The 26598-nt window shown below is 32.5% G+C and overlaps 1 protein-coding gene across 2 annotated transcripts in view; it reads left to right on the plus strand.

The window, feature by feature from the left end:
* Nucleotides 1–26598, plus strand: part of LOC106659618 (alpha-tocopherol transfer protein) — an 87356-nt gene that overhangs the window by 32992 nt on the left and 27766 nt on the right. Inside the window, exon 1 of one of the 2 annotated variants that reach the window (XM_014382234.2) lies at nt 4092–4360. The exons of the other annotated variant lie outside the window; for it this stretch is intronic. Within the exon in view, the coding sequence (XP_014237720.1) occupies nt 4142–4360 (219 nt within the window). The 5' untranslated portion in view covers nt 4092–4141. Of the gene's footprint in view, nt 1–4091; nt 4361–26598 lie in introns of those variants that run through there. 2 annotated transcript variants of the gene reach the window in all.

The raw sequence follows: 26598 nt of genomic DNA on the forward strand, positions 1-26598 counted from the left end.
TATCAAAGGTAGAAATGTTTCAAAACATTGATAGTTAAACTTGTTGCAAGTTCGTTTTTATGCATACATAAACAATTTACACTTGTGGGAATTAAAGAATTTTCCGACGCCATCTGTTGGTAGATAATGATAATGTTTAGGGTTCAATGTCTTCCTAAGTTCGCGATGTAAAATTTATGCGTGAATTTCTAGTCTTTTTAATGAACATTTTACTTTAAAATTACAATAGTTGTTCTTAAAAATCAATGATTCGTTTGTGAAAAATAAAATAATCAATGTTAAAATTAATGGAATGTTACTTATATTGAAATGAAAGTACATTCAATGTAAATTCATTAGTAAAAAAGTGTTCTATGAAATGTTAATACGAAATTTTTTTTGAAAAAAATTTTTTAATAATTTTTTTTTTATACGGCGACCGCACCTCTTGATAATCACATTTAAAGTAAGGCATTATTCTTGAAATTACAAAATTTGAATGCATCGAGAACTACGTTGAAGTACAAAAGTGTTGAAAACTTCACAGGCAGGCGGTAGTTCATAAATAAGCGCTAGATGGCGTATGGCCGAATTTTTTAGAAACCAAACAAGAAAAAGTAAAGTGTTAGCATTAAATGAGAGTTCACTTTAAAATAATTTTTATTAAAATAATTTTAATGATTTTTAAAATAATTTTAATACACTTACATTAAAGTTAACGTAAAATCAATTTATTAAGATTCATAGGTATGTTGATTGAAATTAATGTAAGCAATGGTAACTTTCAAGTACTTACATGAATTATCAAGTACAGTTGAATTATTTTAAATTCAAATATCGCATATCAAAAGTAATGCAATGCAATTAAAATTTCATGCAATTCTATTAAATTTGCAGTACTTTTTCAATAATGCATGTTTAAAGTGAGTACTTGAAAATAACTATACATTACATTGATTTCAAAGTGTAAAATCGAAATTTGAAATACTGTACGGTACTTTAAATTTAATATAGTTCCATGAAAAACCATAAAAGTGCATTAATTTTGAAACGCGATATTTAAATTCAAAATGATCGTTCAGTACTTTTTTTTAATGTAAATACTTAAAAATGACTATATATTAAGAACTGAATAATAAATAATAATAAGAACGTGTTGCATTCAAGTTATTATTATTATTATTTATTACCAAAAAATTCCTTTTCGTATATAATTATTACAAAAAAGGACCTATAGAGAGCATGCATGCCCGTACATAGGTTTGGTCCTATAAATAGTGTATTTCAAAATAAAAATATAAAAATATATAATAAAGAATATAAATAAAAAAATGAAAATACAAAAAAAAGAAAAGAATAATAACTCCAGGCCATTCCAAAAGCCCAATAAACATAAGAAATACATGAAATACGTGACAGTGAACTGCAATGCAAAAATTTATAACTTTAAAATATTAATCTATCAAAACATGTTTTTTTTTTTTTAGTTTGTTGTAGTCTATGATTATATGCACTCTTCTCCAATTATATTAAATTTTTAAACACCTCACGAAAACTTTCACTTTCTCTTTGATACATTTATCACTGACCAGTTGTTTAAAATTATTTGGCATTTGATTAAAGTATTTACTTGCGTAATACTGATAACTTCTCTGTCCAATTGTAAGCTGATGTCTAGGTAGTGTTAAGCTCTAGTATCTTGTTTCAATATCTCTTCTAACAAATTCTTCATTAAGTTTACGATATTCTTTCAATATAGCATTAGCAACAAAAAGTATATTTAATTATTTCCATTAAGTTGAACAATTAAGAAAGTACAATGATACTTTGAATACTTATATACTAGAATACTAACATATTAAAAAGATGTGTATTAATACTTATAAACAAGAAATAAGAATGAGTAGATATGTCTGTGCGGCCAATCACGCAATTTGCTTCTAGTATTTCACTTGAATTTTCAAGCTGAAAATTTTTACAGCTCCCATGTACATGGTATACCTTTAACTCGATCGAAATCGATTGAATACGATGCGTCATATTATCAAGACCTAAGCCTTGTCCCTCCATTTCAAATCTCAATAGCTTCTATACCCGATGCGAACTTGAAACGTCTGATATCCGGTTGGAACCGAAACCTGAATTCATATCGGTTGTTGTTGTTCTTGCTGCCTTATGAGTACTCGCGCGCGTCGAATCATCTCGAATGGAAGCATATAAAAAGGGGGAGAAATGCGTCAGGGAAAATTCGATCGGAGGTTTATAATGTATATAAAGCATTACGGATCGTGTGGTGTACAAGAAATAAAACCTGATAAGTGGTGCTTTCTTGAATGTCCTGCCACGAGCCTGTATAATGATATGCACGTGATCGAAAGATATAACAAAAAAATTCGATTTTGCTTATTCTCTTACACCACAGCTGTGACCCTGGCACAAGTGTCATACATCAATGATGACTAAAAAATGGTCCTTTAAAATGTTTAGCTTCAAAATACATCGATTTACATCGATTGACTTATTTTCGGTGATTTTTCTGTGAAAGTCATGTTACAAACATTGAGCTCATTTCGAATGATCTGAAAATGACTATTAACTGCTTCAAAAAATTTCGACCAGTCAACAGCACTTTGAATATGATATTACTAGACGTTTAAGCCGCGCTTCGCGCGTGTCAATTTTTATATTTGTGTTTTGAGGTTAGTTTAAGATTCACAAATAGTAAATTTCAAATGCGCTTCGCGCGCGTCAATTTTTTCTTTCGTGTTTTGAGGTTAGTTTAAGATTCAGAAATAGTTCAGAAGTAGTAAGTTTCAAACGCGTTTCGCGCGCATCAATTTTTTCATTCGTGTTTTGAGTTGAGGTTACTTAAAAACTAATTGTTTGTTGACAGTTAGCAGCGCAGACACTCGTATCGAGTAGGCTCGCGTCGGGCGTCGTCGTCAGTGTCAGCCAATCAGAGGTCGTTTTACGCGGCTTCACTTTTCGGCCGTTCTCTTTTTTATAAGTAGATAGATGCTTTAAAACTCTACCACTAGATAGCGAGTACCTTTTATCTGTAAATCTGCAAGAGGCTAAGTTAAAATGATTGCATAAGTCTAAGAAATTTCGAAAAAATTTTACAGTCCACAGCTTATGCGAGAGTGAAATCAAATATTTCTATATCCGGAGGACGCGGATGTTGAAAAAAGGACGAAATAAATCGTGGCTTATCCAAGTGTAGTGCGAAGAAACAAAAAGAAATGTCGTAGCGATATACGTTTCGTTCCGAATCACAAGCGCGCAAAAACTGCGCGACAACGCGGAAATTCAAATATTATTATTTTTTGCAGTCGAATCCGACGAATTTACCTACCTCGATACAATTCGTAAATACAAGAGCATTATAATAATACTTCTTATACAACGTTGTAAACGCACGCGTCCGAGAGTGCGTGACACGCGCAAATACCGCGAATATATATAAATGCAATTCATTCGTGCGCGCGTAGGTGGACGAACGCAGCCGTGCGTATATAATATAAAATATTTGCGTACGGCGCATTCACGGTCAGCCGTTACGTCTGCGTACAACTTTTTTTTCTCTCTCTTTCTTCGCTCGAGCATGATACATAGTACGAGGTACTTAAATCTACGTTAAAAAAAAATGTCTTCGTGCGTACGTGCCTATGCTCGAGTACGCAAAAACTATAAACTCTACCTTTGCTCAAGGATACAATATAAACAACGAGAGCGACTCGACCGGTTTTTCTCCCTTTTTTATAATTGCCCATGTATAACATTACCACGTAAAATAAATTCGCAAGTATTTCCCGGAGACATTCGTTTGTTCATCCCGATTCTCTCGTATGATTAAGCAAAACAATTGCGGCATTAGAAAAAGTAGTAGGCGGCTATTATTGATGCGCAATCGCCCGGCGCGCACGTGCGCACGTGCGGCTCGGCCTCGTGTGCATCCGAGCGTGCACCACACGTCGTCGCGAGCGTACGAAATTAGAAAAAAAAAATGACAGAAGTCGCGATACGCGCGCAACTACTCCTACGGAGCGATGCACACGCGATTCGAGTATCAGTCGCGACTCGAACTTTGAAATTACAATACCGCGAAATTTTGATATCGCACGTGTGTGTGTGTGTGTGTGTGTGCGGGGGTGGCGCGGGCATGCCTAATAACAATCGTTGTCGTTGTTGTTGCTGCCTGCAGCTGCAGCTGTCATCGTATAATCGTCGTCGTCGGCGGCGGCGGGGTCGCTGCAAATTTTTGAGGCTGCTCGGTTATTGCGCTAGACGCGTCGAGTCGTTGCTGCTGAAGCTCGTCCACCTCGCAGTCGTCTGCTGCTTCGTTGAGCCCTGGAAATTATTACACAACAACGGCACAACAGTCAGAATCGTTATTATTATTACTATTATCATAATTATATAGAATTATTTGTTATTATTATTATTATTATTATCATGACCGCGTGTGACTCGGCTATACATGCATAGGCAGCGACGAGTAGTGGCATACATATTTTTGTGCGCGCGAATTAAACCCGCGCTTCGAAATAGCAACAACGACATTGTAACGTTGCGGTTCTCTCGACTGTATAAAAAAGAGGTATATGCAATCGTGGCGGACACGTGCATACATTTCCAAATATATTGCATTCGAAGAAGAAGCGCCGTAGTAGCAGTAGGCCGCAGAAACCGCAGGAGCTATATGATATATTCACGTCGAGTATGTTGCGCTGGTGCGAAAATAAAATCTACGCGCATATCGCGTGGAAAAATACGCTACAATACAAAAAAGAGTCGAAGCCTGCACTTACACGTACCGGTGATAGTTTTTATATCATCGACTTGATACAACGTGTGTGTATCGATGAAAATTGTGTCTCTCTAAGGTGTAATGACATCACATCATGTACTTGTACGATATACATAAGTACAGGCTAAATATCATTATGATATATATTATCGATACAAAACGTGTCTCGTACGGCACATTTGAAGTTTCTCTCTCTCTCTCTACTTAACCTTACGTTATACATAATGCAGCCTAATATCCGTTTCCTCGCGAGTTATATAGAGGTGTACTAGCACAGCAGCAGCAGCAACAGCAGCGGCTGTGTGTGTCGCAATATATAACTTGACGCTCCGCAGAGCTACTCAGCTTCTATGTAAGTATATATAACGTAATTATACGCGTACCTCGCGAGCCCGACTTAATCATGTCTCAGTCTCTCTCTCTCTCTCTCTCTCTCTCTCGAGGTGCGCGTATAACGACATCTTAACTCGCACAAGACACTCGACGGTGGCGGTGGGGGCTTGAGTAACGAGATTTTTGACGTTTAACGATATAATCGCGCGAGCTCGGGTACTCGCGAAGAATTTACACACGGAATTTTTTCATGTATATTATCGTTCGAAGTCGAATAAAGTACGCGTACGAATAATTATTAGCCAAACTTCAATGAGCCTGTAGCACTCGCTAGGTATGCTCGTTGCACAAGTCTGATATATATGTGTAGGGCCTTCGGCAAGCCCTCGCATCACTCGGCGCTCGAGGCGACGAGAGAGGTTACCCCCGCTCTGAGGAGAAGAGAAAGCCGAAAAGAAAAGCGCTATAAAACCCGTTGTAAAATTATAATTCTCTCTCTCTCTCTGTATTTTTGTTCGCACACACAGCCTCACGTGTGGCGAATGCCACGCCGGATACTTGGTCAATTTAGTTAAATAAACCGTTGTTAACTTAACCGTCCGTCTTCTTTCATCGTTCTCACCCGCACACCCGAGAAGAGACTGGCAAGAAGCTGAAGGATCCAGAGCTACCAAAGGAACTTCACATATGTGTGTGTACGCGCTCTATGTTTCGTACTTTACGCGGAGAGCCGCAGAAATTGTAAAAGACCGACGTGGTCGCGACGCGGCTGCGACCCTCCTTGGTGATACGATGACGATAGACCATAGTCGAAATTGCGATTGACGTCTTACTATGTAGGGATGCTCGAGTACCCGATTTTTACCCGAGTTTCACTCAACTCGAAGGAAAATTCAAGAACTCGAATGACTTTTACCCGTGTATACGGTCGATTCGAAGGAAAGTCGAATCGCTACAAATAATTTCTGTCGATATTAAAAAAAAATTTTTTGTTATAAGAAATGTCACCGAATTTATTAAATTTTTGAGACGATCCAACACCTTCTTGAAGAATTCCAAATCTGGCATTTTTGAAATTTTTCCTTAAATAATAGTTATCGCACATATCAAAATAATTTCTAGCTCAGTATAGAGTGATATGAACGAAAAAGTGCAAAAAAGTTATTCGGTTAGCAATGTTTCAATTTTTTATAACGTTGTACTCACATATTAAACGAAATCAAAATAATATTGATTACATTCAAATTAATTATGCCATCTCATTTTTTTTATTTAATGATACAAAATGTATTAACAATACACAAATAGAGTCAAGAAAATTGTCATGCGACAGTTCGGGTGCAACCGGTTCCTGGATAAATCATCAGATCTTAGCGTTTGTTGCATGATATGATATTTCCATTGCTCAAAGTATGAATCAGAGAAAAATATTTTATAGAGAATTATAAACAGATCTAAAGGTTGCTACATATGACACCGAAGATTTTATTATCTGGAAGAAATCATTTAAATTAAAATCATTATATAATTCAAAGAGGTAAAAGTCTTACAGTGCTACAAGTTTCTAAATTTAATTCGACGGTTGGTCCAGCAGTAAGTGTGAAAGGCTGCAACGTTTTCATCATTATAAATAATAACAATCTCCTTATTTTTGGTGAATAAATTTCACCACTAATTCCACAGCTGTAACAATAGCATAGCATAAAATATGTTTGAAGAAATTAATTGACTGGCTTTAAAAAGTACCATGTAATGTGAAAATCTTCACTGGCGATTTTTAAAAATTGACTAGGAATACAAGTAAAAACAGTAGCACACAAAGTTATGAAAAATGCGCATGACATTTTTGCTGCTCCTGTCAAATCGGTTTCCACTAGGATTACCATCTATATTCAAAAAAATATTAGAATAGTTTCCGTGAGCCTTTTTCCTATACTTTACGTGTTAAATTTTTTCTTCTTTTTTGCATTTTCTGGCAAGTAGTGTTTTTGGTCACCTGTCGTAATATTCAGAGGGTACCGATTGAGCTTTTTGCACTAGGGTCGCGTACACTTCTTCAGAACATGAATGGTTATGGCCACTACCACGGGTGAGACGATTGAGCTCATAGATCATTCTCAAAACGTACTTTTATGACTTAAATTTCGGCAAAAACGAAAAATGAAAAAAAATGTGTGTTTAACTGTTGATGCAGAGCAACCTGAGTGTTCGGTCGTCTCACCCGTGGTAGTATAAGTTCTGAAGAAGTGTCAGAGACCCTAGTGCAGAAAGCTCAATCGGTACCCTCTGAATATTACGGCAGGTGACCAAAAACACTACTTGCCAGGAAATGCAAAAAAGAAGAAAAAATTTAACACGTAAAGTATAGGAAAAAGGCTCACGGAAACAGCTGTATCTCAGGGCAAAATCAAAATTTTGGAATTTCAAAAAAAGCAATGGAAAGGGGAGAAAAAATCCTATTCAAAAATTAAATAAAAAAAATTTTGAATTTAAGGTGTATATAAGCCCTTAAACAATTCATATTGGCTACGAACTCGATACATACCGTGGAACCCCCCAAGATTAACACAAGACTGCTACCACTTAATAGAATGAGCATCACAGGGGATGCTTTTTTCTGTAAAAGACTATAGTACCTGAAATTTACAAAGTTTTGAAACAACGAACGAATAATAATTTCATCATTTATTATAACTTACTCGATACATAATTGATGCCATTTAATCAAGTCTTTGAGTTTTTCCCACATCCATGCGTTGGCAATTTCTTCATTAAACTTCATTTTGTGATTGTATTCTTCGTTCATTTTTTCGATTTCGTATCTGAAGTATAAATTATCTATGTTTATCAAAATTCTTTCATAAATTAAATTATTTCTACATATAATCGCTTACTGATTACACCGAATCTCACTCATAATAAACAAAACAGCTGAACATTGAGCATAGTTCAAAGAACCCATTAATAAACCAACAAGGAATATTAAAAAAAGTTGAACTACAAAAATGTGATAAAAGTATACATTTTCATCCACGAAAAATTCAGTGTGAAGAGGAAGGGTTTTCTCAAAAGTTCGATTGCCTGGAAGTGCCCAAGTTAAAAAAGGTGGAATAGCTACTGTAGCTGTTCCAAAACTCATCAGCAATAGAAGTATCGATACTAAGAAATGTCTTAATAAATAAATATGATATACCTTACTGGAAAATGCATTTGCTAACCTGCTTGAAGATTAGATAAATGATACCCTAATCTAGCATATTCTATCTTTTTTTCTTGAATATCTTCATACTCTGACCACATTCGAATCATCAATAATGTGTTTTTGTAAATCTTATTTTGATTTAAAATATAAAAATTTACATTATCATATTCATTCAAATAAGTGAGACTTATTAAAAAGCTTTACATTTTCTTTCGAGAGTACCATGTACAAATATGAGAGGAAAATTATTGTAAAAGCTACTAGCTGAAATATAATTTCAACCAGAGTTCCAAATTCAATGCCAGTTTCCATACTTTTGATGAGTTTCAGTATCTATATATGTAAATAAAAATTATTACAGATTATGTAATTAGTAAAGTCTTGTACAAACGTACCGTAGTGGCTAATGCAAGAAGCAAACACGAACATAGGGTTAGGTTACCAAGTATTTGTACGGTTTTCTTTTGGAAAGGATATACAAAAGTCATCTCCAAAATCCTTTGGTTCCAAGGAAAATTATCTGACCATACTTTTAAGGCCATTTCAAGAGTTTTGTCAAAATCAAGATGTGTTCTATCATCCATTTTTGTTTGTAATACTGAACTAACGTGGTAACTAAAAAACAAAATAAGGTCTTTTTACTCAAATGAAGCTTATGTTCAAGTTCTCTGATCGATGATATTAATTATAACTTCGAGATTGTTGTAAAAACTTTTATGCTCCAATCTTTATTTTTAAAGCCACTATTGTTTCACTGAGGGATCGAGTTAAAAAAATATAAAAACATACGATTCGCTGTTTCGCCGGTCCTTGTGAAAAAAACACAATGAAAAACGCTATGAAAAAAAACCTATTTGTAGAATACCGTGAAAAAAAAACACCTCTTTGCAACGCCGTGAAGAAAAACACACCTCATCGAGCGACGTGAAAAAAAACACACCTCATCGAACACCGTGAAGAAAAACACACCTCATGGAACGTCGTGAAAAAAACACACCTCTTTGCAACGCCGTGAAGAAAACACACCTCATCGAGCAACTTTATCAGCCTATCTTTTTTTTTATACTTAGCCGGCTAGGTGGTACCGCACTTCTTGATTAGCAACGTTTCAATGAGGTGTGTTTTTCTTCACGGCGTTACAAAGAGGTGTGTTTTTTCACGGCATTGCAACGAGGTGTGCTTTTTTCACAAGGACCGGTGGTTTGTTTACGCTACATTTTATTTAATCAATCCTGGCCAGCCTTACTTTGTTTACAAAACGAGCTCAGCCCTCTAGAGTAACGATTTTCCTAAACTCAACATTCGACCTTTTTTTACAGAATGTATTTTTTGTCAACGCATTAATTTTATTCTATTCTTTTAAAATGGGCCGTTTCCGTATCGTCATTGTTTTAACAATATTCAAAAGTTTTCGTTTTAATTATAAATATGTCTTTAGTTTTGGTAACATTTTTAAATTACTTTGAATATTCCACGTTTAAATGACTTTATGACAATTTCGAGGTCACTTAAAAGAATAGTTTACATAAATGAACAAAGGTTTTTTCAGTACATTCCACATTTTTCATATCGATTTTGTGCACTTCTTGCTTAGTTCACTATTTCCATGCATATATAAAGTATAAAATGAAGAAGTTTGAAAAAAAGTCATTGCGATTTGTAAACAGATCTCAATGCTGCTACTTATGACAAAGAAGTTTTCATTATCTAAAAACAATAGTTTGAATGTAACTCGTTAAATCATCTCAAGACGGTTTCATCAGTATAAGTAAAGATCAAAAAAATCTTACAGTACTGCAGGTTTCTAAATTTAATTCTATGTTTGGTCCAGCAGTAAATACGAAAGGCTTCATAGATTTCATCATAATGAATAATAATATCTTCCGTATGTCAATATAAATAAAACGGCGATAAAGGCGGTGCCAAAAAAGCGCAACAATCTTATCATGAATATCTTCCGTATTTTTGGTGAATGAATTTCTCCATTCATTCCACAGCTTGAATAAAATAATGACCAATTTATTAAATTATGGTAAAAAAAATGATGACTAAGTTAAAAAGAAATTATGAATTTACGTTAATACGTTGTAATCCATTAATCTTCACTAGCAATTTTTATAAGCTGACTAGGAATCGAAATAATAATAATAATAACACAAAAAGTAATAGAAAATGCAAATAACATTTTTGCTGCTCCTGAAAAATTTTTTAGAAAAATTGGGGCCTTCTATGACACTTTTTCAGAGGCCCAAAGTTGGCCATTTTAGAGTTGGAAATTCATGAAAAATCACAAACATTCAAATAATTCTTGAATCAGTGTAGAATGATTCAAAAAAAAGTGCCCAGGAATTTTTGAGTTGAAAATCGTCCAAATTTTCAGAAAAAAAGTATGCCCAAGTGATTGGAGCCACCTAAAGGTGTACAGATGGGAAAACATAAGAAAAAAACATAAAACAAGAAATATAATCGAGTTCGAACCGTACTTTCATTTTTTAAACTATGTAAAAAGCTTCCAAAAGATGTCAACTACTGTCTAGAAAAGTTTTGTAACGGGTCTTAAAGTTTAACGCAATGTAGACAACAATGTGTGGCGAAAAACATGCAAAGAAGGACTGAAAATGGCTGTTTTTAATGATATTAGGCATTTTGGGCCTATTTTTGACCTTTTATGCACGTTTGTTGTCACACATTGTTGACTACATTACGTTAAACTTTAAGACCCATTACAAAATTTTATCAGTATATGTAGTTTAAAATGAAATAGATTTTGTGCTAAAAATTTGCCGGGAAGTTAACAAAATGGCGTTTGGAATGCAATTTTTTTTTTTTTGCAGAATTATACTACATGCGATTCGGAAGTAAAATATTCATGACTTTTTTTCTCGAGAAATATCAACTTTATGAAAAAATTACCACAAATAAAAAAGTCTTAGAATTACTCAAAGATTACTCTGGAATTTTTTAACAATTCTAAGACTTTTACATTCTTGGTTATTTTTCCTAAAGTTGATATTTCTCGAGATCAAAATTCGTAAAAGTATACAAAAAAATTTTGCATTCAAAACGCCATTTTGTTAACTTCCCGGCAAATTTTTGGTACAAAATCTATGTCAATTTAAACGTCAAACATTTATGCCACGTATTGATGTGTTTCCAAGGTCGTGGCATACTCGAAACACATTTTAAATGTGGTTTAAAATAAAAAAAAACGTGAAAAAATTTTTTTTTGTTTAAACTAATTCTTCATTATGTTGATATATGTATTGATTATATTCAAATTAATTAGGCCATCTCATTTTTTTATTTAACGATACATAATTTATTAACAATACGCAAAAAGAGACAAGAAAATTGTCATACAACAGTTCAGGTGTAAACGGTTCCTTAGTACATCGTCCGCTCTTAGCGCTTGTTGCATGGTATGCTATTTTCATTGCTCAAAGTATGATTCCGAGAAAAATATTTTATAGAGAATTATAAACAGATCTAAAGGTTGCTACATATGACATCGAAGATTTTATTATCTGGAAGAAATCATTTAAATTAAAATCATTATATAATTTAAAGAGGTAAAAGTCTTACAGTGCTACAAGTTTCTAAATTTAATTCGAAGGTTGGTCCAGCAGTAAGTACAAAAGGCTGCAACGTTCTCATCATTATAAACAATAACAACCTCCTTATTTTCGGTGAATAAATTTCACCACTAATTTCACAGCTGTAACAATAACATAGTTTAAAATATATTGAGATAAATTAATTAACTGGCTTTAAAAATACCATGTAATGTAGAAATCCTCACTGGCGATTTTTAAAAATTGACTAGGAATACAAATAAAAATAATAGCACACAAAGTTACGAAAAATGCGAATGACATTTTTGCTGCCCCTGCCAAATCAGTTTCCATTAGGATTACCATCTAAATTCATAAAAATATTAGAATAGTTGAACAATTCATATTGGTTACACGACTCGAAACATACCGTGGAACCCGTCAAGATTACCACAAGACTACAACCACTTAATAGAACAAGCATCACAGGAGATGATTTTTTTTGTAGAAGACTATAGTACCTAAAATTTACAAAGTTTTGAAATAATGAACGAATAATAATTGATGCCGAGCGCAGCGAAGTCGTACACATTCGATATTGGTAATTTTTGATGTCTCACTCTAACTGCGATAACTCAAGCAGGGATTAACCAATCGATCTGAAAATATATTTATACAAAATGTAACACGAATATTAGTGCAAAACTCAAAATTGCATAAAAATGCATTTTTTGTACATAAGGATACATACATGGCAACATACACACGGACGTTGCTAAAAATGTATACAGCACTCCATCAGCACCGAAACAATGCTATGTAAAATTTTCAGATCGATTGGTTAATCCCTGCATGAGTTATCGCCGTTAGAGTAAAACATCGAAAATTAGCAATATCGAATGTGTACGACTTCGCTGCGCTCAGCATCAACATAAAATCCATTTTTATGCAATTTTGAGTTTTGCACCAATATTCGTGTTATATTTTGTATAAATATATTTTTTTTTTGGGTTACTTTTGAGTTATTGTTTTTTGTACACATTCGATAGTGCTAAATTTCAATGTTTTACTCCAACTGCGATGACTCATGCATAAAAAATTCATTAAAATATAGATTTATTGTGATACTCATTGAAACTACTTTTATTAATATAATAAGGCTGAAACAAATATTTTGCTGATGTCATATGTAATTTCGTTACATAACATTCAGCTGCTGAGCATTTGCAATAAAAGTTGCCACTAGTTGTATCATTTATTATAACTTACTCGATACATAATTGATGCCATTTAATCAAGTCTTTGAGTTTTTCTAACATCCATGTGTTGGCAATTTCTTCATTAAACTCCATTTTGTGATTGTATTCTTCGTTCATTTTTTCGATTCTGTATCTGAAATATAAATTATCTATGTTTATCAAAATTCTTTCATAAATTAAATTATTTCTACATATAATCGCTTACTGATGACACCGAATCTCACTCATAATAAACAAAACAGCTGAACATTGAGCATAATTTAAAGAAGCAATTAACAAACCATAAACGAATATTAAAAAAAGTTGAGCTGCAAAAATGTGATAAAAGTATACATTTTCATCCACGAAAAATTCAGTGTGAAGAGGAAGGGTTTTCTCAAAAGTTCGATTGCCTGGAAGTGCCCAAGTTAAAAAAGGTGGAATAGCTACTGTAGCTGTTCCAAAACTCATCAGCAATAGAAGTATCGATACTAAGAAATGTCTTAATAAATAAATATGATATACCTTACTGGAAAATGCATTTGCTAACCTGCTTGAAGATTAGATAAATGATACCCAAATGTGCCAAATTTTAACTTCATTTCTTGAATATCTTTATACTCTGACCACATTCGAATCATCAATATTATGCCTTTATAAATCTTATTTTGAATTAAAATATAAAAAATTACATTATCATATTCTTGAAAATAACTGAGGATTATTAAAGGGTTTTACATTTTCTTTAGAGAGTACCATGAACAAGTATGAGAGGATCATTATTGTGAAGGCTACTAGCTGAAATATAATTTCAACCAGAGTTCCAAATTCAATGCCAGTCTCCATACCTTTGATGAGTTTCAGTATCTATATATGTAGATAAAAATTATTACAGATTATGTAATTAGTAAAGTCTTGTACAAACGTACCGTGGTGGCTAATGCAAGAAGCAAACACGAACATAGGGTTAGGTTACCAAGTATTTGTACGGTTTTGTTTTGGAAAGGATATACAAAAGTCATCTCCAAAATCCTTTGGTTCCAAGGAAAATTATCTGACCATACTTTTAAGGCCATTTTACGAGTTTTGTCGAATTCAAGATCCATTCTATCATCCATTTTTGTTTGTAATACTGAACTAATGTGGTAACTAAAAAACAAAATAATGTCTTTTTACTCAAATGAAGCTTATGTTCAAGTTCTCTAATCGACCAGAAGCATTAATTATAACTTCGAGATTGTTGTAAACACTTTTATGCTCCAATCTTTATTTTTAATGCCCCTATTGTTTCACTGAGGGATCGAGGTGAAAAAATAAAAAAACATACGATTCGCTGTTTGTTTACGCTACATTTTATTTAACAATCCTGGCCAGACTTACTTTGTTTACAAAACGAGCTCAGCCCTCTACAGTAACGATTTTCCTAAACTCAAAATTCGACCTTTTTTTACAGAATGTATTTTTTGTCAACGCATTAATTTTATTTTATTCTTTTAAAATGGGCCGTTTTCGTATCGTCATTATTTTAACAATATTCAAAAGTTTTCCTTTTAATTATAAATATGTCTTTAGTTTTGGTAACATTTTTACATTACTTCGAATATTCCACGTTTAAATGACTTCATGGCAATTTCGAGGTCACCAAAAACAACAGTTTACACAAATGAACAAAGGTTTTTTCAGTAAGGTAAATGTACCAATTACTGGCCAGTTAAGCCGCTTAGCTGGACATGAATACAACTGTGGGATGAAAAAATGCAAAGTATGATCTCAGATTTTTTTATACGATAGTATCAACGCAAGGCGCAGCTTTAGTCACGTTTTTAACTTAACTTTTTTTAATGAAAAACATTGCTATTTTTTAAAAATTTCATTCCTACGTAAAGATTATTGTCTAAAATAAATAAATATTCTGAATTTAGGGGAGAATTATAACACCCCTCTTATAATTATCAATCATTCAAAAAGTGGTCAGGTATTGGACAGTGATCAGCATTTGGTACATTTACCTTATACTGATGAAACTGTCTTGAGATGATTTAACGAGTTACATTCAAACTATTGTTTTTAGATAATGAAAACTTCTTTGTCATATGTAGCAGCTTTTAGATCTGTTTACAAATCGCAATGACTTTTTTTCAAACTTCTTCTTTTTATACTTTATATATGCATGGAAATAGTGTACTAAGCAAGACGTGCACAAAATCGATATGAAAAATGAGCATGTAAGGTAAATGTACCAAATGCTGACTACATTCCAATACCTGACCACTTTTTGAATGATTGATAATTATAAGAGGGGTGTTATAATTCTCTCCTAAATTCAGAATATTTATTTATTTTAGACAATAATCTTTACGTAGGAATGAAATTTTTAAAAAATAGCAATGTTTTTCATTAAAAAAAGTTAAGTTAAAAACGTGACTAAAGCTGCGCCTTGCGTACCTATGCTATTCTTAAGACGGAGACTAAGAAATGAGCTATTTTTGTTAAGGCTTTAAAAAACATAATTTTTAACATTATTGGTATGTTAAAGTTATTTTATGATCTTAAATACATAATTAGTGTGTCTGAACATTATTCGTTTAAAAAAATACTGTTTACACATTAAAATTTTGAATGGTCATTGTAAGAAACACGTTTGATCGCATGTTTTTTTTACGTCCCTAAAACTAACCTGCTCGCTTAAGCGACGGTCACTTCATGATACATCTTGTTTCTGCACGACCGCTGTTATGACTACGCGAGAAATAGTATATTTTGCACCTAGGGAGTGAAATATACTATTCATTTAATTTAATTAGATGCATAAATAAAACAGTTACAATCAATAGAAAAACTTGGTAGCAATACTAGAAAGACGAAGGAAGGAAAATTAGATTCAAATAAAAAAAATAAAAATTAGTTACGTAAAGAGTATAATAATATTGAAACCCAAAATAATTAATAAGTAAATTATTCAAGTTTAAAATATTTTGTTAAATGTTCTTATGTTGTAATAGAAATGTGATTTAAAGCGATAAATAATATTTAATTGCAATCAATCATTTGTTCAAGTTATTTCACGGTTAATACTAACCTATATTCAATTCTTTCAAAAATGTGTGGTCAGTTTACTGAAGCTCCCTGTGCTTAGTTTGATCTCATGGGCTTTAGCGCCCACTTTTTAGAGGATTTTCCACCTTATAAAAAAATCTTTGTTATTTTCTATATCGATATAGAAGTACCGAAACGAAAAAATGTGACGATGAAAAGTTTTAAAATTTTTCAAAGAATCTGCTTGAATTTTTTCAGAATTTTTGGGACCATCTATCACTCTCTTTGTTATTTTCTAAAGTCCTAAAATCTACACTCGGCAACAAAATTATCGCAACAAAAAAATTCATCGAAATTTTGTCGACTTTCAAATGCTTCTATCTTGGGCTAGATTTATCGTATCGACACGCTTTTTTTTTAATTTCTTGGAAATTTTGTCCTCTTTAAATCCATATAAATTAAGATAAGATTTGAGTTAATGTTGAGTTACCAGTAGTATTTGAGCGTGACCCTAAAAATTACTGAAAAAAAAATGACTGTTTGAACATGTACCAGTACCACAGTGATTTTTTTATCGAAATCTATTATACACCATCGCAAAGTGCTCTTTTTAACGAGTAATTTAAAAAAAAAAGACCTCTCTACGATTTTTTGAACGCTCTGTAGGTCGTTTTGAAGATACCATTTAAAGTACGTAAAATCCCCCGTTTAGCTGAAATCAAGACGATTTTCTGGTCATTTTGCATACATAACCCGTACCTTCAAATCGACCTACAGGGCGTTCAAAAAATCGTAGAGAGGTCTTTTTTTTTTAAATTACTCGTTAAAAAGAGCACTTTGCGATGGTGTATAATAGATTTCGATAAAAAAATCACTGTGGTACTGGTACACGTTTAAACAGTCATTTTTTTTTCAGTAATTTTTAGGGTCACGCTCAAATACTACTGGTAACTCAACATTAACTCAAATCTTATCTTAATTTATATGGATTTAAAGAGGACAAAATTTCCAAGAAATTAAAAAAAAAGCGTGTCGATACGATAAATCTAGCCCAAGATAGAAGCATTTGAAAATCGACAAAATTTCGATGAATTTTTTTGTTGCGATAATTTTGTTGCCGAGTGTAGATTTTAGGACTTTAGAAAATAACAAAGAGAGTGATAGATGGTCCCAAAAATTCTGAAAAAATTCAAGCAGATTCTTTGAAAAATTTTAAAACTTTTAATCGTCACATTTTTTCGTTTCGGTACTTCTATATCGATATAGAAAATAACAAAGATTTTTTTATAAGGTGGAAAATCCTCTAAAAAGTGGGCGCTAAAGCCCATGAGATCAAACTAAGCACAGGGAGCTTCAGTATTGGGTACCAGGAGATTCCAAAAAAATTTTGGAGCAAATCCATGACCCGGAGCTGGGGAGGTCTCCTTGTTAGTCTTATGTACACATTCTTTGATCGATACAAAGCATTATAATGCCTTTGCAATTTGTTTAAGTGATGTTGAAATTGTTATATACGCTTTTCTGTACTTATGTTTATTTAATACCTTATCCTGATGTTTTTTCTCTAAAGGTGATAGGGCAAAAGAAATCAAATGCACGATTCATTTATTATTTACTAGCGACCCCGTCGAGGCTGCGCCCACGTTCAATTTATATGAAAAATGTGAAGACGTATTTGCAAAATGATACTATAGTATCAATATTTTTAGCTTTGTCTATTAGGATATATATTAACAAATTCGACTGTTTAAAAGCTCTTAAACAGGACACGTCAAAAGCGTTGGAGGAAATGTCTAAGTTGAGTCCACATGCTTGTAAAATGCGAATAGCGTAATAACACATCAAATACAGTGTATGCCGATTGACGACGTGTATAAAAAACAACTGCTATCGGTCTTTTTTATAACAATTGACCTGTCAAGGGCGACGAGCATGTGAAGGGGTGAAAAACGAAAAAAATTCTGAACTCAAAAATAAGGTAAATAATGGTTTTAATGTGATAGAAACCTGCGCTGTAGTATAATGTATATCATTTACTAACAGAACTTTTTATGCAATCAATCTTAGTTAAGTAAATCTTAATAAAGTTTATTAGTAAAGTCTTGTGTACACACGTACCGTAGGGAGTATTACAAGAATCAAACAAGAACATTAGGTTAGATTGCCAAGTAAACCAAAGGTGTGTGTCGCAATAAATAGCTGTACTCGCGACGAATTTATACAATTTTTAGCCTTATTATAGTTTAATATCAATAATTATTGTAGTTTATTCGTGTATATTATTTCTATAAATAATAAACAATGATTGATTGTTTTTGAAAAAATAAACAAATTCATTGATTTTTTTCATTTTTCATATCATATATGCATCTATAAATACATAAGATGAATGCAAGAGTGCGCTGCGAGCGCAGAGCAAAACATGTAAACATTTGAAAGAGGCCATAAAAGTCGAACTTTCGTGCGCAAAAACACGCATGAAAGTCTATACTTTCGGCCATAGGATACAGAAAAAATAATTTCTAGCTCAGTATAGAGCGACTTGAACGGAAAAGTGCAAAAAAGTTTATTTTTAAGTAATGTTTCAATTTTTTATAACTTTGTAATCACATATTAGACAGAATCAAAATTATATTGATCATATTCAAATTAATTTTGTTATCTAATTTTTTTCTATTTAATGTTCCTGGGTAAATCATCTACGCTTAGCGCTTGTTGCATGGTATGCTATTTCCATTGCTCAAAGTATTATTCAGAGAAAAATGCGTTAGAGAGAATTATAAACAGATCTAAAGGTTGCTACATATGACATAGAAGATTTTATTATCTAGAAGAAATCGTCTAAATTAAAATCATTATATAATTCAAAGAGGCAAAAGTCTTACAGTGGTACAAGTTTCTAAGTTTAATTCGACGGTTGGTCCAGCATTAAGTACGAAAGGCTTCAACGTCTTCATCATTATAAGTAATAACAACCTCCTTATTTTTGGTGAATAAATTTCACCACTTATCTCACAGCTGTAAAAATAACATATTTTAAAATATATTGAAAGAAATTAATTAACTTGCTTTAAAAAGTACCATGTAATGTAGAAATCCTCACTGGCGATTTTTAAAAATTGACTAGGAATACAAATAAAAACAATGGCACACAAAGTTATGAAAAATGCGAATGACATTTTTGCTGCTCCTGTCCAATCGGTTTCAATTAGGATTACCATCTATATTCATAAAAATATTAGAATAGTTAAACAATTCATATTGGTAACACACTCGAAACATACCGCGGAACCCGCCAAGATTATTACAAGACTACTACCACTTAATAGAATGAGCATTTTAAGGTACGCTTCTTTTTGTATAAGATCATAGTACCTAAAATTTAGTTTTGAACCAATGGTTTTGATCAGTTTTGAAGCAACGAACGAATAATAATTTTTTTATTTATTATAACTTACTCGATACATAATTGATGCCATTTAATTAAGTCTTTGAGTTTTTCCCACATCCATGAGTTGGCAATTTCTTCAATAAACTCCATTTTTTGATTGTATTCTTCATTAATTTTTTCTATTTTGTATCTGAAGTATTAATTATCTATGTTTATCAAAATCATTTCGTATATTGCATTATTTCTACATACGATCACTTACTGACAACACCGAATCTCACTCATAATAAACAATACAGCCGAACATTGGGCATAGTTCAAAGAACCCATTAATACACCATAAACAAATATTAAAACAAGTTGAGCTGCAAAAATGTGATAAAAGTATTCATTTTCATTGACGAGAAATTCAGTATGAAGGGGAAGGGTTTTCTTAAAAGTCCGATTGCCTGGAAGTGCCCAAGTTAGGAAAGATGGAATGGCTACTGTAGATGTTCCAAAACTCATCAGCAATAGAAGTATCAATCCTAAAATATGTCTTAATAAATTAATATGATTAACCTTACTGATAACTGCATTTGCTAACCTGCTTGAAGATTAGATAAATAATACCCTAATCTGCCATATTCTAACTTCATTTTTTGAATATCTTTATCCTCTGACCACATTCGGATCATCAATATTGTGGCTTTATGAATCTAATTTTGATTTAAAATATAAAAAATTACATTATCATATTCTTTAAATCAACTGAGACTTATTAAAAGGCTTTACATTTTCTTTAGAGAGTACCATGAACAAATATGAAAAGTTCATTATTGTAAAGGCTACTATCTGAAATAGCATTTCAACCAGAATGTTAAATTCAATCCCAGTTTCCATACCTTTGATGAGTTTCAGTATCTACATATGTAGATAAAAATTATTACTGAATATGCAATTATTAAAGTCTTGTACAAACGTACCGTGGTGACTAATGCAAGAAGCAAACACGAACATAGGGTTAAGTTACCAAGTATTTGTACAGTTTTGTTTTGGAAAGGGTATACAAAAGTAATCTTCAAAATCCTTTGGTTCCAAGGAAAATTATCCGACCATACTTTTAAGGCCATTTTACGAGTTTTGTCGAATTCAAGATCCATTCTATCATCCATTTTTGTTTGTAACACTAACCGCACGTGGTAACTAAAATACAAAATTAAGTCTTTTTTACTCAAATGAAGCTTATGTTCAAGTTCTCTAATCGACCAGAAGCATTAATTATAACTTCGAGATTGTTGTAAACACTTTTATGCTCCAATCTTTATTTTTAATGCCCCTATTGTTTCACTGAGGGATCGAGGTGAAAAAATAAAAAAACATACGATTCGCTGTTTGTTTACGCTACTTTTTATTTAATCAATTTTGACCAGACTTACTACATTTACAAAACGAGACCAGCCCTCTACAATAACGATTTTCCTAAACTCAAAATTCAACCTTTTTTCACAGAATGTATTTTTTGTCAACGCATTAATTTTGAATATTCCACGTTTAAATGACTTCATGACCTTTTCGAGGTCACTTAAAACAATAGTTTACACAAATGAACAAAGGTTTTTTCAGCACATTCCACATTTTTCATATCGATTTTGTGCACTTCTTGCTACATATATAAAGTATAAATTGAAGAATTCCGAAAAAAATTCATTGCGAATTGTAAACAGATCTAAAAGCTGCTACATATGACAAAGAAGTTTTCATTATCTAAAAACGATAGTTTGAATGTAACTCGTTAAATCATTTCAAGACGGTTTCATCAGTATAAAGATCAAAAAAATCTTACAGTACTGCAGGTTTCTAAATTTAATTCTATGTTTGGTCCAGCAGTTAATAGGAAAGGCTTTATAGATTTCATCATGATGAATAATAATATCTTCCGTATTTTTGGTGAATAAATTTCTCCATTCATTCCACAGCTTGAATAAAATAATAACCAATTTATTAAATTATGGTAAAAAAAATGATGACTATACTAAAAAGAAATTATGAATTTATATCAATAAGTACCATGTAATCTGATAATCTTCACTAGCAATTTTTATGAGCTGACTAGGAATAGTAATAAAAATAATAACACAAAAAGCTGTAGAAAGTGCGAATAACATTTTTGCTGCTCCTGTCAAGTCTGTTTCTACTAGGATTACCATCTGTATTTGATAAAAATATTCTTATAATTGAACAATTCAAATTGATCCAAATTTTTACAGAACATACCGCAGTAGCAGTCAAGACAATCATAGAACTTGTTCCAGTCAATATAATGAACATTAAAGGCTTACATATTTTCTGAATTGTATCGTAGAAACTAAAATTTACATAGTTTAAAGGATGATAATTATATATTATTGAATATAACTCACTAGATACAAGTTTGATGCGATCGAACTAAATTTTTAAGTTGTTCGTAAATCCACGTGTTGGCATTTTCTTCATTAATAGCCATTTTGCATTTGTACGCATTACTCATACGCCCGATATGGTATCTGCAATATCAGTTGTGCACATTTATGTGTATAAATTTGAACTCAATTTGAAACATTTTTATCTGGTAATGCTTACTCTAAAGTCCGAATTTCAAAAATAATAAACATAACAGCCCAACATAAGTAACAATTCATGGAAACCATTAATAAACCATAAACAAATAAAAAAACAAGTTGAGCTGCAAAAATATGATAAAAGTATTCATCTACATCGACGAAAAATTCCGTTTGCAGAGGAAAGGTTTTTTCAAATGTCCGATTTCCTGGAAGTATCCAAGTTAAGAAGGACGGAATAGCTACAGGTGCTATTCCATAACTGATATGTAATAGAAGAATTGACCCTGAAAATATCTTAATAAAAATTTTTTATTTAACATACTGGTATCTCTATATGCTGACCTGCTTGGAGATTAGATAAAAAATACCCTTTTCTGGCAAATTTCATACTCATTTCTCGAATATCCTCAAAACCTAACCACATTTGAGCCATCAGTGTTACACATATGTATATCTGATTTTTATTTGAAATAAAAGTAAGCATTATTACTTAAATCAAAAGCAGGATTGAAAAAAGGCTTTACATTTTTTTTAGCGCTTATCAATGACATATAACCGAGTAACATAGTTACATAAGCAATGAGTTGAAATATTATTTCTACCAGAGTGCTGATTTTAATTCCATTTTCTTTTTCAATGACAAGTTTCAGTATCTAAATAAATAGTGATTATAATCGATGATGTAGTTTTGCAAAGCTTCATAAATACGTACCGTGGTGACTAATATAATCAGCAAACATGAACATAGGGTTAAGTTACCAAGTACTTGCAAGCTTTTATTTTGGAAAGGGTATAGAAAAGAAATCTTCAAAAACTTAAGATTCCAAGGAAAATTATCTTCCCATATTTTTATACAAATTTAAAAATTCTTGTTAAAATCAGGATCAGTTTTAGGATCCATTTTAATTTCAAACAGTATGTCAACGCGATGACTTGAGAAAACAAAAAGAAAATTTACATACCTAACTTAGTCTTATGTACAAATTCTTTGATCGATACAAAGCATTATAATGCCTTTGCAATTTGTTCAAGTGACGTTGAAATAGTTATATACGCTTTTCTGTGCTTATGTTTATTTAATACCTTATCCTGATATTTTTTAGCTAAAGGTGATAGGGCAAAAGAAAACAAATGCACGAATCATTTATTATTTACTAGCGACCCCGTCGAGGCTGCGCCCACGTTCAATTTATATAAAAAATGTGAAGACGTATTTGCAAAATGATACTATAGTACCCAATATTTTTAGCTTCGTCTATTAGGATGTATATTAACAAATTCGACTGTTTAAAAGCTCTTAGACAGGCCACGTCAAGCGCGTTGCAAGAAATGTCTAAGTTGAATCCACATGCTTGTAAAATGCGAATAGCGTAATAGCACATCAAATACGATGTATGTCGATTGACCACGTGTAAAAAAAATGCGGAGGAAATAAATAAAAGTCTTTAATATAATCAATAGTAATTAGGTAGATTTGGAATTCGCATTTCAACTTTTTTTATAAATTGAACTTTTTCATGCGTGTAAGTGGTAAATTTAAATACACCACGATAGTAGCAGATGGAATTGTAGGTCTAGAAATCAATAAAGGTCAGATAATCATGTTTTTTTCTATTTAACTTTTATGAAACTCATTATTATTCTTCAAAATGAGTTTAATCGCTCTGATCTGACTTAAGTATATGAGGCGCATGCAAATGACTGGAGATACACACACTTTATATTGAACTAATATTTTTATTAAATATATAAGTATGTTAATGTCTCGCTGAGACTACAATAGAACTTCTCGTTATAAGTACTTTCATTAATTACATCCTTACAATGTAAAGAGATGTTCTCTCTTGGAGCTGTCAAAAGGAAGTAAGAACAGAGAGCTTATATGCTCTGATACAGGAGTGCGCATATAGGCGCGTAAAAGGAAATAGAATAAAAGCTCCTACATTATCGACCGTAGTTTGCATTTAAAATAAATATAAAATGATTAACTCAACAGGCTCATTGGACTAAACTAATAATAGTGCGCTTCATCACTATGTGCCAGTAGAACCCAAAAAAAATTTCAAAACATTAGGTGATCTGCATTTTATGTGATCTCCTAGTAAGTGCGCGAAGAAAGTAAATGAAGGTCAGTTTATCTCAACTTCAAGCATGAATCTGACGATGCCTTCAGATGAGATGAGCGGTAAATGACACGATTCCATTTTTATTCTGAGGTTTTCTTCGAAATTCTGTCTAGCGTCTTTTTGTATAATCATATAGGTAGCTAACGCAAGGAAACGTGGTAAAATTGCAACCATCTACTTTGTCTTCATGCGCTTTTCCCTTAGTATTAGCCTAGGGGCCAGTGGGTCCACTGTGGCCACGTCTTCTTTGATGGGTGTACCAAAGTTTTTCTTATGTATTTTGGGCCGCTAAACCCGCTAAAAAAGTTATAAACAAATAACTATGCAATACCCATGAAAAACCACGTTTTTTCTTATTTCTCTCGCTATATCTCGCTAAAATCATAAAAATTCTCAATAGAAAGTACCTATATCGATGGAAAACTTCCTGATCTTTCGATCTAGACTGTTTAGAAAAATCTTAAAAATTCCGTTTTTGAGATATTCGACTTTGAAGGTTTTCCAGCAATTTTTTCGAGGAAAATGGAAATTTTTTGGAAATCTGACCTCACCATCGGAAAGCTGAGGTAATTTCCCATCGAAACCATGCATTAATTTTTTTTTCTAGGTGCATTTAGCTACTTTTGGAGCGAGTTAAAAATTAAGCGGTTCGACTAAATACTGCCGCTCGGTGCGACACTGGAAGGCCACATAGATAATACCGGGATTTTTCTCACATTTGAATCGCTTTTTTCTCGTAAACCATTGAGTTTACAAAAAAATGACAAGAGTACTTTTTTGTTTGAAATGATCCAAAAATGCTAAAAAAAATGTTCTAGGAGCAAAAAATTCAATTTTATAGTTATTGCAAAATTATTTGTTTATAACTTTTTTATGACCAATTTTAGCGATATGCACCATAGAAATTCGGTTTCAGCAGCCCAAAATACGTAAGAATAACTTTGGTGCACCCATCAAAGAACTCGTGGCCACGGTGGACCCACTGGCCGCTAGACTATATACTTATTCCATCCAAAAAATTTAATTTGAAGAGGAGAACGTTATAGAGAATTATAAACAGATCTAAAGGTTGCTGCATATGATAAAGAAGTTTTTATTATCTGAAAACCATAGTTTAAATTAAAAACGTTACAGTGTTACGAGACGGGGTCATTGGTAAAAAAAGAAAAATATCTTACAGTGCTGCAGGTTTCAAAATTTAATTCTATGTTCGGTCCAGCAGTAAGCACGAACGGCTTCATAGATCTCATGATTATAAACAATAACATCTTCTGTATTTTTGGTGAATGAATTTGACCACTCATTTCACAACTTAAATTGAATAATAACCAATTTTAAATGTTTATACAGTAATACAACGCGGTTCTATTTTTTTTCTTGCATCAAACTCTCAACAAGTTTTTACTGTTAATACAAGTAATTTAAGCTCAGGTTCTCGCAGGCGAAGCCTATTGTGAGACCATTCGTATTTATAATCGCGAAAGTTGCATGCCCCATTTTGTACACGGGTGTGCGGTAAAACGCCGCATTTAAATAAACGTATTTTTCGCCTACTATTGCATAAAATTTTGTATGCAACACGTGCCCAGCTTTTTGCACACAGTGTGCAAAAAAAACACCCACTCGTGCCGGCGTAGCCGGCACTCGTGTCTTTTTCAGCACACTCGTGCCCAAAACCGCTTTTTGGGCACTTGTTACACAAATAACTATTTACACCTGATAGAGAAAAAAAATCCAAAAAATGCATTACCGTTTAATCATTCAAATTGGATTGTATTAAAACGCGTAAAAAAACTTAGCAAGATTGAGTAAGATTTGTTACATTTAAATTAAATAATAACTATCTTCATACGGTATGGTAAAAAGTATCAAATGACTTGATTAAAAAATACCATGTAATGTAAAGATCCTCACTGGCCATTTTTGAAAGTTGACTAGGGATACATATAAAAATAACACTACACAAAGTTACAAAAAATGCAAAAAACATTTTTGCAGCTCCTGACAAATCTGTGTCCATTAGCATTACCATCTATTATCATAAAATTTTCCTATTGTTGAACAATTCAAATAGATTGAGCGACTCAAAACATACCGCAGTAGCCGTCAAGACGAGCATACAGCTTGATCCAATTAATACAATGAGCATCATAGGCTTACTCAATTTACGCATAATGTTATAGAAACTAAAATTTACAACATTTTAAAACGTCACAAAGCATAGCTGTATTAATTAGTATACGTATAAGTTACTCAATACAAATTTGATGCCAAGAAATAAAATCTTTCATTTGTTCGCTAATCCACGTGTTAGCCATTCCTTCATTAATCTCCATTTTGTGGTTGTAAG

The sequence above is a fragment of the Trichogramma pretiosum genome, unplaced genomic scaffold (assembly GCF_000599845.2).
Source record: "Trichogramma pretiosum strain Unisexual culture from Peru unplaced genomic scaffold, Tpre_2.0 scaffold39, whole genome shotgun sequence".
Taxonomy (NCBI): Eukaryota; Metazoa; Arthropoda; class Insecta; order Hymenoptera; family Trichogrammatidae; genus Trichogramma; species Trichogramma pretiosum.